Source organism: Lithobates pipiens, unplaced genomic scaffold (genome assembly GCF_037356315.1).
Source record: "Lithobates pipiens isolate NorthernLeopardFrog02 unplaced genomic scaffold, aLitPip1_a1.2 Scaffold_30, whole genome shotgun sequence".
NCBI lineage: Eukaryota > Metazoa > Chordata > Amphibia > Anura > Ranidae > Lithobates > Lithobates pipiens.
In genome coordinates, this window is record NW_027507791.1 from 46,281,942 (window position 1) to 46,296,859 (window position 14,918).

General features: G+C 43.0%; 1 protein-coding gene across 1 annotated transcript in view; it reads right to left on the reverse strand.

The window, feature by feature from the left end:
- The window catches only part of LOC143942763 (uncharacterized), a 32,595-nt gene extending 18,682 nt beyond the window's left edge, over window positions 1–13,913 (reverse strand). Inside the window, exon 1 of the mRNA XM_077464154.1 lies at window positions 13,813–13,913. Within this exon, the coding sequence (XP_077320280.1) occupies window positions 13,813–13,861 (49 nt within the window). The 5' untranslated portion in view covers window positions 13,862–13,913. The remainder of the gene's footprint in view (window positions 1–13,812) is intronic.
- Between the last annotated feature and the right edge of the window lie 1,005 nt (window positions 13,914–14,918).

Genomic DNA, 14,918 nt, shown 5'->3' on the forward strand with positions numbered 1-14,918 from the left:
TTTAGCTTTAGCTCATATCTGGACTATGCCCTGCCAGATGCTGTATATCGTCCAATGGAAAATCCAGCATGATGCATCATCTTGTTTTCACCCGATGGCCATGCCAAATTCTCCAGACTTAGCAATACATTCTGGCTAAAGCCCCATACACACTATCAGTTTTTCTGCTGAGTTTTTCCTTCAGATTTACCAAAACCATATAATATGAGGTCAAACCTTAGGAATTTCAATTTGTATGCAATCAGGCAGGCCCTTCTACTACATGATTTTGGTAAATCTGAAGGAAAAAGTCAGCAGAAAATCTGATAGTGTGTATGGGGCTTTATAGGACTTATTTAGAACCCTGTCTGGTTTATGGTGGAGGTTTGGGTACATGTAAAAGCATAGTTAGATTGGGCAGGCTAAACCTATTTTTCGGGATTGAAAAACATTAAAATGCTATAAGCTAACATAAATAATATAGGAAAACTAATAAGAGGGATTTCCTCTGGATAATCTTAAAAAACACAAAAAGTCTTCTTCTGGCTATTTGGGCCACCAGACTTAACCAAAATACACTATATGGCGAAAAGTTTGTGATCACCTGACCATCCTACCTACTATATGGCCAAAAGTTTGTGGACACCCCTCCAAAGGATTGAGTTCAGATGTTTACAGTGATGGGTTCTGTAAAGGCTACATCATACGAAGATATTTTAGCCCTTGTACACACGGTCGGAGATTCAGACGGAATGTTTCCTATCGGACCGTTTTGTCGGATATTCCGACTGTGTGTGGTCTCCATCGGACTGTTTCCGTCGGAGTATCCGACGGACCAACGTTTCCAACTTGCCGGTAAAGTTTTCCGACAAAATGCTCCGATCGGACATACTCCGATCATGTGTAGCCTACTCCGACGGACAAAGTGCCACGCATGCTCAGATCAAATTCCTAGACCAAAGCTATTGGCTACTAGCCTGAATGTAGTCCCGTCGTAACGAAATAACGCCATCACGTTATGTACAATCGGATTTTCCGACAACTTTGTCCGACCGTGTGTATGCAACAGTTTCGGACAAAATCCGTCGGACAAAATCCAACGGATTTGGTTGTCAGAATGTCCAACCGTGTGTACAAGGGCTTAGACAATTGTGCTCTTCCAGCCTGGTGGTAACTTTTCTATTTCACCATGACTGTGCCCCGTGTATAAAGCTAGCGACATAAGGACACGATTTGACCAGTTTGTAGTGGAGGAACTTGACTGGCCCACATAGAGCCCTGACCTTAACCATACTAATCACCTTTGGGATGAGTTGGAACACTGACTGTGATCCAGGTTTTCTCATCCAACATCAGTACCTGACCTCATAAATGTTCTTTTGGCTCAATGGACATAAATGGCCTTCCTTATTGTATATAAATGTAAGGGAATTGTTTAGGCAAATATTTCTGTATGCGTATGGTCGGTTTTAAGTATACTGGCCCTCTGAGAAGGTTGAGGACGGTCAAGAATGGTCAGTCTGTGCAAGAGACGTTTGCCAAAAAGTTTATTTTTACACTATTTGTTTCTGAGAAACTGAAGAGGAAATGTAGATTGTGGTGGAGACTCAGTTGGGCTTCATTATTTGGTCTTAGTGTCTGCAAACAAGGCTAGTAGTTTGTGTTTGGAACGAGTAGTGCGCATTAGTTATGGTGAAGTGCACTTCTCTATGCACACTACAAATCCCATAGTCCAAAGTCCATTTCAGGAAAGAGACAGATAGTCTGGTTAGGTGCCTATATATGCGGGGACCAAGACAGGGTGACTACGTTCCCACATACAGTGGGACCAAAACACGGTGGCTACATTTCTATATACAGTGGGACCAAGACAGGGTGGCTATATTGCTATATACAGTGGCACCAAGACAGGGTGGCTATTTTCCTACATTCAGTGGGACCAAAATAGGGTGGCTACATTCCTACATACAGTAGGAACAAGACAGAGCGACTATGTGCCTAAATACAGTGGGACCAAGACAGGGTGGCTACATTCCTACATACAGTCGGACCAATACAGGTTGGCTACTTTCCCACATACAGCGGGACCAAGACATGGTGGCTACGTTCCTACATACAGTGGGACCAAGACAGTGTGGCTACCTTCCTACATACAGTGAGACCAAGACAGGGTGGCTACGTTCCTACATGCAGTGGGACCAAGACAGGGTGGCTACGTTGCTACATACAGTGGGACCAAGATGGCTACCTTCCTACATACAGTGAGACCAAGATAGGGTGGCTATGTTCCTACATACAGTGAAACCAAGACGGGGTGGCTACGTTCCTATATACAGTGAAACCAAGACAGGGTGGCTACATGCCTATGTAGCATGGCCCCCTAGATGACTGTTTAGAATTACCTGCTCATCTGAACAGCCATGACCTGGTGAACATTTCAACCCACCTGACACTCTGGGTTCAGACATCCTTTTTCACTGTGGAGTAATAATCAGACAACTCAGCGTATTTAGGTTCTATGGATATTTTACTTGAACCATGAATAGGAAACATTGCTACAAAAAGGAGGTAGTAGATCTGCGGAGTTTTAAGCAACAGCGCCAACTCAGCAGAAGAACCCCCTGTAAAGACAAGACAAGTAATAACAATGACAATAATATATATATATATATATATATATATATATATATATATATATATATGCACTTCCCTAATGTAAAAGATGGATCCCAGCCAGCCCATAATGCTATCCTAAGAACCGAGATCAGGTCTAAAAGTGATAATATAGGGGCCCCTGGTATCAGTAATGGCAATAAAGTCCACGATGCAGATGTTCTTCACCGGATTGTGGGAGCTGGTTAAGTGTAAACCGATAAGGTGTAGTAGGAAAAGTAAATATCACTAGAGGGACAAGCGATGGTTTGAGACACTGGAAAGTATGGTGCTTTATGCTTGTAGTCCATATTGCTACATCTATATATGGTGGGACCAAGACAGGATGGCTACATTGCTACATACAGTGGGCCCAAGATAGGGTGGATACAGTCTTATGTAGCCCCGGCTCCTGAAGAGCATGCACTATGTGTTTTGTCATTTAACTTTACCCTTGAACCGCAGTTTGGTTTTGGGTTCAATTATTCTAAATTTAGACCTCAGCACCAGTCTAGCTGGACTGCCTGGTGTTCTGCCTGACCATAGGTGGCGCTGTCATCATGGCAGGGTCTAGAACACAGTCTGGTTGGGTCCACTGAGGTTATTCTCTATCGCAACCAGCCCAGTGGGAGTGTCACTCTTGCTGTGCCTTCTGGGGGAGGGTACTTGAGGTGCGGGTGTCACGTGTTTCGGGGTTCCGGTCCAGAAGTGCTTTCTGAATTCTGACTGTTTGGTCCTGGTCCTCCTGACCAGCCCCGAGGACTGCCATGGCCTGGGCTGTGGATCCACCCAACCTCAAGCCTCGGGGCTGGCTAGCCCAAGGTATAGAAACTGAAGGAAGGATTCTGAGGTGGTCCGGTGCCGTCTCGGTTAGTGGAAAGGCCCAGCAACTGTGAAGGTTTCAAGGGGAGGACTCTTCAGGAGAAGGCCACGCAAGGGTTGCCTTTTCAACAAGAGCCTGGACCAGTTGGAAGACCCCAAGTGAATCCAATCTCGTGTAGACATGGGCGCCGTCAATAAATTCGTTTCGTTCTGTTCCGTTACGGTTCGTATTAAAATTAATTCGTACTTCGTATTCGAAATTCCGTTCCGTTTCGTACGAAATATGAATTGTCGTTAGGATCGTTAACTTGTATGAACGTTCGTTACGATGAATTTAAAGGCAAAAATATACCTCAATATAATGACAGTCGATGTTGATGGAAGTTTGGTTTTTATCCAAAATACGAAATTCCGTTGAAGAATTTCCTATCCGAAATACGACTTTCATTAGATGAGAAAAAGAGAAGCGGATTGCTGCCATGCACCACTGGTACAGTTTTCGCCTGCTCCTCCTGGGGCTGCTTATTATGAGGGGCTCCCACCATCCCTGTGCTATGCTGACTTCCTCCTGGGGCTGCTTATTATGAGGGGCTCCCACCATCCCTGTGCTGTGCTGACTTCCTCCTGGGGCTGCTTATTATGAAGGGCTCCCACCATCCCTGTGCTATGCTGACTTCCTCCTGGGGCTGCTTATTATGAGGGGCTCCCACCATCCCTGTGCTGACTTCCTCCTGGGGATGCTTATTATGAGGGGCTCCCACCATCCCTGTGCTATGCTGACTTCCTCCTGGGGTTGTACCTCTGCTGTGCTCATTATGAGGGGCTCCAATCATCCCTGTGCTATGCTGACTTCCTCCTGGGGCTACTTATTATGAGGGGCTCCCACCATCCCTGTGCTGTGCTGACTTCCTCCTGGGGCTGTACCTCTGCTGTGCTCATTATGAGGGGCTCCCACCATCCCTTTGCTATGCTGACTTCCTCCTGGGGCTGCTTATTACGAGGGGCCCCCACCATCCCTGTGCTATGCTGACTTCCTCCTGGGGCTGTACCTCTGCTGTGCTCATTATGAGGGGCTCCCACCATCCCTGTGCTATGCTGACTTCCTCCTGGGGCTGCTTATTATGAGGGGCTCCCACCATCCCTGTGCTGTGCTGACTTCCTCCTGGGGCTGTACCTCTGCTGTGCTCATTATGAGGGGCTCCCACCATCCCTGTGCTATGCTGACTTCCTCCTGGGGCTGCTTATTATGAGGGGCTCCCACCATCCCTGTGCTATGCTGACTTCCTCCTGGGGCTGCTTATTATGAGGGGCTCCCACCATCCCTGTGCTATGCTGACTTCCTCCTGGGGCTGCTTATTATGAGGGGCTCCCACCATCCCTGTGCTGTGCTGACTTCCTCCTGGGGCTGCTTATTATGAGGGGCTCCCACCATCCCTGTGCTATGCTGAGTTCCTCCTGGGGTTGTACCTCTGCTGTGCTCATTATGAGGGGCTCCCACCATCCCTGTGCTATGCTGACTTCCTCCTGGGGCTGCTTATTATAAGGGGCTCCCACCATCCCTGTGCTATGCTGACTTCCTCCTGGGGTTATACCTCTGCTGTGCTCATTATGAGGGGCTCCCACCATCCCTGTGCTATGCTGACTTCCTCCTGGGGCTGCTTATTATGAGGGGCTCCCACCATCCCTGTGCTTTGCTGACTTCCTCCTGGGGCTGTACTTCTGCTGTGCTCATTATGAGGGGCTCCCACCATCCCTGTGCTATGCTAACTTCCTCCTGGGGCTGCTTATTATGAGGGGCTCCCACCATCCCTGTGCTATGCCGACTTCTTCCTGGGGCTGTACCTCTGCTGTGCTCATTATGAGGGGCTCCCACCATCCCTGTGCTATGCTGACTTCCTCTTGGGGCAGCCCCAAGAGGAAATCAGCATAGCACAGGGATGATGGGAGCCCCTCATAATAAGCAGCCCCAGGAGGAAGTCAGCATAGCACAGGGATGGTGGGAGCCCCTCATAATAAGCAGCCCCAGGAGGACATCAGCATAGCACAGGGATGGTGGGAGCCCCTCATAATGAGCACAGCAGAAGTACAGCCCCAGGAGGAAGTCAGCAAAGCACAGGGATGGTGGGAGCCCCTCATAATAAGCAGCCCCAGGAGGACGTCAGCATAGCACAGGGATGGTGGGAGCCCCTCATAATAAGCATAATGACTGAGTCGTCGATGCGATGACAACTGATCCAAAATCCGAAATTCGTAAACAAAAGTTCGTATTGCGTACAGAATTCGGACACATGGCAATTCGTATTTCGGATCCTCCTGAACGTACGAATTTTGGGAAATTCGTATGAATTTCAGATTTGTACGAAACGAATCGCACATTTCTAATCTCGTGTGGTATCGCCGAACCGGCTGCAAGACACTTTCAGTTTTACTAAAGTGTTCTACACCAAGTTTGTGGCAGAGACTTGTATCTGATTTAAACACCTTGTTGGCGGCTAGACCTGGTGAGAGAAGGACTATCCAATAAGGGTGAGGATCCAGCTGTGAGTGGCTATTCTCTGGATTTCCTGATATGAAATATGTGTTTTTCCATACTGACTTAGCACTAAGAGTACCTGGACTTTTTCCTACCTAAACCCTCTAACCCTATGTTGAGAGACTGTGTTCGTTAACTATTTTTGCAAATAAAAATCCCTTTGAGTGGATCTGGTGTCAGTCTCTGCAGTTCTTGGGCCAACTACCTCGGGAAACCCCTAGACACGCATGAGGTGAAGAAGGTAACAGTAAGCCGAATTAAATCAGCAGCTCCTTCGGCGATCAGTGCTACACTTACATACAGTGGGACCAAGACATGATGACAGGGATCCCCCCGGCCCCCGATAGCTGCCGCTTGACTCACCCACCACGGATCGCTCGATCCTCACCGCCGCTTCCTGCCAGGACACGCCCGCAGGAAACACCGTGGCTCCGGCCTAGCCCGACTGCCATCTTGGTACACCCAGCACCTCCAGGCACTGCCTCAGCTCCACTAGGACCTGGAGGCACCCCCTGACCCCCCCTCAGCAGGTTCTGTTGGTGACCTGGTCCCCCGCCTACCAGGGGAGCCATCTGGGGGAGCATCAACCACAGCCACCATTGGTCACCTCCAATGTTCTAGCTTGCTAGACAAGGAAGACCGTGGCTGTGGCTGAGCCCCAGAACACTTGAGCCCACCACCCAGCTCACTGGATGAGCCCACCTCCCAGATTACCCACCTCCTTCCTCTCCGTAGGCTTTTTCCTGAATCAGTACTCCACTGCCTGTCACTATCAGACCGCTACGCAGAGACACCAGGAGACAGCAAGACAGGACCACCACAACAGGACCACCGCACAGCAAGCCAGGACCACCACCCTCAGGTAAGCTCGCGTGAACACCACAACCCCCCCCCCCCCCGTGGTTGATCCAGGGTCTCGCGGTCTGACCACCTTCGGTGGTCAGGAAGGAATTTTTTCCCCCTATTGGTGCAATTGGCTGGCACAGCTAGGGTTTTTTTTGCCTTTGTCGGGATCAACAGGACCCCCCCCCCCCCCACTCAGCACCGCCACCTAAATTATTTTACACCGTCATTAGCTCAACCATTCGGCCTTCGCCAGCAGTAATCTTCCGGTCCAGTTTCTTCACTTCAAGTAGAGGCAGCGGGAACAGCCAGGAATTTATGACCCCAATATAAATACTCTGACCGCTTAGGTGACCGTAAAGATCAACTTGCGCACTTACAAATAGCCTTAACACGGCGGCAAGACTGATAACTAGGCCGGCAACAGGATAAAATCCCAGAGCAGGATCACCATCTTTTGTCCTCCCAGGACCATCAACTTCCCTCCGCAGGCCATGTGCTACTTCAAATACTCAGCAGAAGCTCTCCACAGACTAAGGAATACCACCTCAACATTGCCACCCTCTTTAGAAAAAATCCTACAAAAAGAACGACTACTAAATACTGGCCTACAATCAACAGTCAAACACAGGAAGACAGCTAATCATCCACAACAATTAGCATGCGCCTTGATCAACACCAGGTCGGCAGTCAAACACAGAATGGAAGTACATGACTTCATCATCGATAACAACATAGATTGCCTCTTCATAACTGAAAGCTGGCTTACTCCCGACTGCAACACCATCCTTACCAAATTGGTGCCAAAGAACTATAGGATCCTAACGGAGCATCGGAAAGGGAAAAAAAGGAGGAGGCCTAGCAGTGATCTTTAAATTGCACCTGGCGCTCACCAAACCAAGGGTACAGAACCCAGTGGCTTTTATGGAGACACTGACGCTACACCTTCAATCAACACCCCATGACAACACTCACATTCTACTATGCTACAGACCTCCTGGGCTAAAGACTAATCTTCTTCATGGCACTTGGGGATTTTAACCTTTGGGCAAATGACTCGCAATGTGATCACATTGCGACCGCCTGCATCAACCAACTGGAAGAACTGGGTCTCCAGCAACTGATAAAGACTTCCACACACGGGTCAAGACACACCCTGGACCTCATCTTCAAACAAAATATGGACATTGATATACTCTACAACATAACACTACCATGGACGGACCACCACGCCATCATATTCAAAATCTCTTCCAATACCGTACACCAGAAACGGAAACCTGCAACAACAACGCATTGGACCAGGTCGCAGAAATAAACTACACTCCGAAACCTTCAAAACCATTTTATCCAACAAAATAGCAACGCTGGATTTAAACCACTCATCTGAGCAAATACTCAGCTCCCTTAACAAGGTATTACTACAATCAGCAGACGCAGTAGCTCCAAAACACAGGACACGCATCAGGAGAAAAAACTCGGGATGGTTTAATGACCACCTCTCTCTACTAAAGCAAGAACGTAGAAGAGCTGAAAGAACATGGAGAAGAAATCCCACTGAGGAAAACCACACAAACTACAAAGGACTCATGGTGAATTATCGCAAAGGAATCTTCGAAGCTAAAAAGGACCATTTCTCAAAGGCAATCTCAACGGCCCTAATCCACCATCGGGAACTCTTTAAAATAGTCACTCAATTGATGAACCCGGTATGCTTAGAGCCCCCAGGAAACGAAACCCAAGATTTCTGCAATGAATTATCTGATTTTTTCATCAACAAAATCGAAACCATCAAGAAAACAATTCATCGGAAAAAAACAGCCAACCGCAGTCAACAAAAGCAAAAAGAAGATATCTACACCAACATTCCACATCACCTATTGACATCATCCCCACAAAGCTCCTGAAAGAATGCTCCGACATCGTGGCTCCCACCATAACCCACCTCATAAATCAGTCGTTTAAAGAAGGGACTGTCTGGGGCACCCTCAAACAAGGGATCGTCAAACCCCTGCTATAGAAACCTAACCTCGGCCCTCAGGACCCAAACAATCGCAGGCCGATTACAAGCCTCACCACCATCCCCAAGATCATGGAGAAAGCGGTAGTTCAACAGATACAACACCACTTGGATACACACAAGCTCCTAGATCCGCTGCAATCAGGCTCCCGCCCGGGCCATGGAACAGAAACAGCAATAGCCGGAGTCACAGGCTCAGATCTTCAATGGTTCGCGTCCTTCCTAGGAAATCGGTCACAGACAGTGAAACTAGGAGAATTCACCTCTGAAACCAAGGCAGTCTCTTGCGCAGTCCCCCAAGGATCGCCCTTGTCGCCAGTGCTCTTCAACATCTACATCCGCCCACTCCTCAAAATCATCAGATCATCGGACCTCAGCTTCCACTCGTACGCTGACGACACGCAACTTTACTTTCGTATCACTGAACAAAAAGACCAACATCAGCAATTAGAAAATTGCCTCTCTCTGGTAGAAGACTGGATGACCACCAACTCCCTCAAACTCAACGAATCAAAAACAGGGCTTCCCATCCTCCATACAAACCATAAGTCCCGAACCAAGATCCCCTGGACACCCCCCACCATTTTTGGACAGTCCGTCACCCCAAAGACCAAGGCAAAGAGTCTCGGGGTCATCTTTGACTCGCAAATGTCTATGGATGCCCAAATAGGAGCAGTAGTCAGTGGCTCTCACCATCTGCTCCGCCAGCTACGTAGACTAATCCAGTTCATCCCACAGAAGGACAAAGCAGTGGTAGTTGGAACAGTCATGAATTCACGGTTTGATTACGCAAACTCCCTTTACTTAGGATTACCCCAATATCAACTTGCGCGCTTACAACTTATCCAAAACACGGCTGCAAGGCTGATAACAGGGAAAAAACCCTGGGAATCCATCTCTCCTACCCTGTGGAGCCTACATTGGCTAACCATAAAGAATCGAATCACATTCAAGACCCTCTGCCTCACCCACAAATGCATGCATGGAGACGCTCCTCAATACCTATTCGAGAAAATAAAACACTACACACCCAACCGCAGTCTTTGATCCTCTAACCAAAACCTCCTCCTTGTTCCCAAATCTTGGTACAAATCTAAGGGGGATCGGAGATTTGCTGTCCAAGGACCACGGCTATGGAACGCTCTACCAACCAACATCCGCTTGGAAGGAAACCTCCAGGTCTTCAGGAAAAAACTCAAGACCTTCCTCTTCTAGAAGCTGGACAACAAAGCTCAGCGCCTTGATGCGATTCAGTTCGCTTTGAGCGCTATACAAATTATTAATTCATTCATTCATTCATTCACCAAGACAAGCTGGCTACGTTCCTACATACAGTGGGACCAAGACAGGGTGGTTGTGTTCCTACATACTCCATTTCAGGAAACAGCAAGATAGTGTGGTTAGTTGCCTATATACAGTGGGACTAAGACAAGTTGGCTATGTTCCTACACACAGTGGGACCGAAAAAGGGTGGCTACGTTCCTACATACAGTGGGACCAAGACAGGGTAGTTACACTCCTAAATATAGTGGGACCAAGGGGTGGCTACGTTCCTACATGCCATGGGACCACAGAGAATGAACGTTCAGAAAAATATCAGTAATGCAATAAAAATGATAACACTGATCCTAGCGCTCAATATGGACCGAAAGATTATTGCACAAAAGCTGCTGTTATAAATCATACACAAAATCTTCAAAAATATGCACGAATGCAATCTCAACCGTGGTTATAAAGAGTAATCTAGCATTAGCAGCGCTAGGATCTATTACTAAATAAATATGTGCAAAAAAGTTTTAATATACAAAATATATATTAAATAAAAATATCAATAAAATTACAACAGGATTGATACTCCAATAATAATATCAAAGTCCCAAAGGAAAGATGAAAGTTCATAAAGTGAGTGAAGTGCTCCAGGAACCCTCAGACATATGGAAATCCCCTCGCAGAGTATGCACCCACACCTTGCAGATGGAGAAAACCTCGTGCTCAATGTGACCCCCTTTAGTTATGCACTTACCCCCGCAGGGGGTCTCAAACTGGTGGCCCTCCAGCTGTTGCGAAACGACAAGTCCCATGAGGAATTGCGAGGCTGACAGTTACAAGCATCACACCCACAGGCCAGAGGCATGATGGGACTTTTTAGTTTTGCAACAGCTGGAGGGCCACCAGTTTGAGACCCCCTGCCCTAAAGGGTTAATCAGAGGCACTTCAAAGATCTCACAGTGTGCTGCTCATATAGTTGTCATGGACTGCAAACATACGCCGCCCTTCAGAACAAAACCCTGTATAACTACTTTAAGATACATCCTGGAATATCATTTTTTAAAGCACTTTAAGCCCTGGAAAGCCATGTTTACATCATATAAGCCCTTATACACACGGTCGGACACTCCGACGGAAAATGTCCTATCGGACCGTTTTGTCGGATAATCCGACCATGTGTGGGCTTCATCAGACTTTTTTTCTGTTTTTTTGCCATTATAAACAGCATCTCCCCGTTCTGCCTAGCAACAAGTGACGCTGATCTCTGCTCCATGTGATTGGAGCAGAGATCAGCGTTCACTAACACAAAGCCCAGCCCCCCCCACAGTTAGTAACAAGCCCCTAGGAACACTTAACCCCTACACTACCACCCACTGGTTAACCCCTTCACTGCCAGTGTCATTTACACAGGAATCACTGCATTTGTATAGCACTGATTGCTGTATAAATGGCAATGGTCCCAAAAATGTGTCAAAAATGTCCGATGTGTCTGCCACAATGTCGCAGTCACAATAGAAAATCGCTGATCGCCGCCATTACTAGTAAAAAAAAAAACAATTATTAATAAAAATGCCATAAAACTATCTCCCTATTTTGTAAATGCTATAACTTTTGCGCAAACCAATCAATAATCGATTATTGCGATTTTTTTTCCCAAAAATATGTAGAAGAATACGTATCGGCCTAAACTGAGGGAAAAAATGTGTTTTTTGGGGGGATATTTATTATATATATTATTATATTATATTATATTATTATATATTATATTATTATATTATATATTTCTGGGGGATATTTATTATATATATTATTATATTATATTATTATATATTATATTATTATATTATATATTTTTGGGGGATATTTATTATATATATTATTATATTATATTATTATATATTATATTATTATATTATATATTTTTGGGGGATATTTATTATATATATTATTATATTATATTATTATATATTATATTATTATATTATATATTTCTGGGGGATATTTATTATATATATATTATTATATTATTATATATTATATTATTATATTATATATTTTTGGGGGATATTTATTATATATATTATTATATCATATTATTATATATTATATTATTATATTATATATTTCTAGGGGATATTTATTATATATATTATTATATTATATTATTATATATTATATTATATTATATATTTCTGGGGGATATTTATTATATATATATATATATATATATTATATTATATTATTATATTATATATTTTTGGGGGATAGTTATTATATATATTATTATATTATATTATTATATATTATATTATTATATTATATATTTTTGGGGGATATTTATTATATATATATTATTATATTATATTATTATATATTATATTATTATATTATATATTTCTGGGGGATATTTATTATATATATATATTATTATATTATATTATTATATATTATATTATTATATTATATATTTTTGGGGGATATTTATTATATATATTATTATATTATATTATTATATTATATATTTCTGGGGGATATTTATTATATATATATTATTATATTATATTATTATATATTATATTATTATATTATATATTTTTGGGGGATATTTATTATATATATTACATTATATTATTATATATTATATTATTATATTATATATTTTTAGGGGATATTTATTATATATTACATTATATTATATTATTATATATTATATTATTATATATTATATTATTCCATTATATATTTTTGGGGGATATTTATTATATATTACATTATATTATTATATATTATTATATTATATATTTCTGGGGGATATTTATTATGTATATATATATATATATATATATATATATTATTATATTATATTATTATATATTATATTATTATATTAGATATTTCTGGGGGATATTTATTATATATATATATTATTATATTATATTATTATATACTATATTATATATTTTTGGGGGATATTTATTATATATATTACATTATATTATTATATATTATATTATTATATTATATATTTTTGGGGGATATTTATTATATATATTATTATATTATATTATTATATATTATATTATTATATTATATATTTCTGGGGGATATTTATTATATATATATTATTATATTATATTATTATATTATTATATTATATTATATATTTTTGGGGGATATTTATTGTAACAAAAAGTAAAAAATAATGCAAAATTGTCGCTCTATTTTTGTTTATAGCGCAAAAAATAAAAACCGCAGAGGGTAATCAAATACCACCAAAAGAAAGCTCTATTTGTTGGGAAAAAAAGGACGCCAATTTTGTTTGGGAGCCACGTTGCACAGCCACGTAAATTGTCAGTTAAATCTACGCAGTGCCGAATCTCAAAAAGTGGTCCGGTCTTAAGCCGGCAAAATGGTCAGGGGCTGAAAGTGGTTAAGCGGTGAAACCGGCAACGGCACCAACCAGCAAAAAAAAGAAAGTAAAAAAATTACAAAAACTGTAACACGCTTTCATTATATATGAATATCACTCCGTCCCAGATGAATATATAACACCAAATAAAACAAAACAAAATAAGAACTGATTCACGTCTTAATCTGCTTACGTAATTCTTACTTATTACTGGTTAATGTGAGATATTACACACCATCGTAGAAGATCACACAATACAAGGATGGGGGAGAAAACATAACTTACCTTTGCACACACATAGGAACATCAGACCACCCCACAGAAGGACAGCCATGATCGTTCACCTCATAGATGAGAAACCGGGGCCGTTTCCTAAATGACGCCTCACCAAAACACTCTAATGTGAAGATGTGACACAGATATCTACTGTACCGCTCGTCTTTCTCACCTCCTCCTTCCTGTACCTTTGACCACTGACATTCAGCGCAGTACGTGTTGTTGGTAAAATTAGGTTAAAGCTATACGAAACCCCCCCAAAAAAAAAAAATGTCATATATTGCAGCTTAACAATGCTTAAATGAGGTGTCTGAATCCGTTCTCTATTCTTATGCCGCGTACACACGAGCGGAATTTCCATCGGAAGAAAAATCTTGGATGTTTTTTTTCCCACGGGATTCCGCTCAAGCTTGGCTTGCATGCACACGGTCACGCTAAAGTTCGCCGAACTTTCGACCATCAAGAACGCGGTGACGTACAACACCACGCGAAAATGAAGTTCAATGCTTCCGAGCACGCGTCAGAATTTTTTGCAAGCATGTGTCGGAATTTTGCGCGTGGGAATTGCCACAGACGATCGGAATTTCCGCCGGAAAAAATTGAGAACATGCTATCAATATTTTGCTGGCCGAAATTCCGCTAGCAAAAGTCTGATCAATCTTTTGCTGGCCGAGAATTCCGCCAGCAAAAGTCCGATGGAGCATGCGCACACGGTCGCATTTTCCGACCAAAAGCTCTCATCGGTCTTTTGCCGGCGGAATTTTCGATCGTGTATACGTTTCATTAGGCTTTATTTCTTCTCTTTTTTTTTTACCTGGTGAGCCACCGTCAAGCCAGTAACATGCTTGGTGGCCTAGGGTGGCTCCACTCTGGATGGAGGAGCAATGCAGCAACCATCGGACAGCAGCATTGTCTAGGGAGAGCGGCTGAAAAGAACTCAGACTCTAGATAACGTCTGCAAAATTGGATAATAAAAAGTCCCAGTCAATTTCAGAAGTTGATATGTATTGGACATCAATCCACTGATACCAGAGGCAAACCAATTGCTGAAGGGGACTGAGACCTTTTGACTATACCAATGGTGAGACACTATTCTTCCCACTGATGCCAATGAT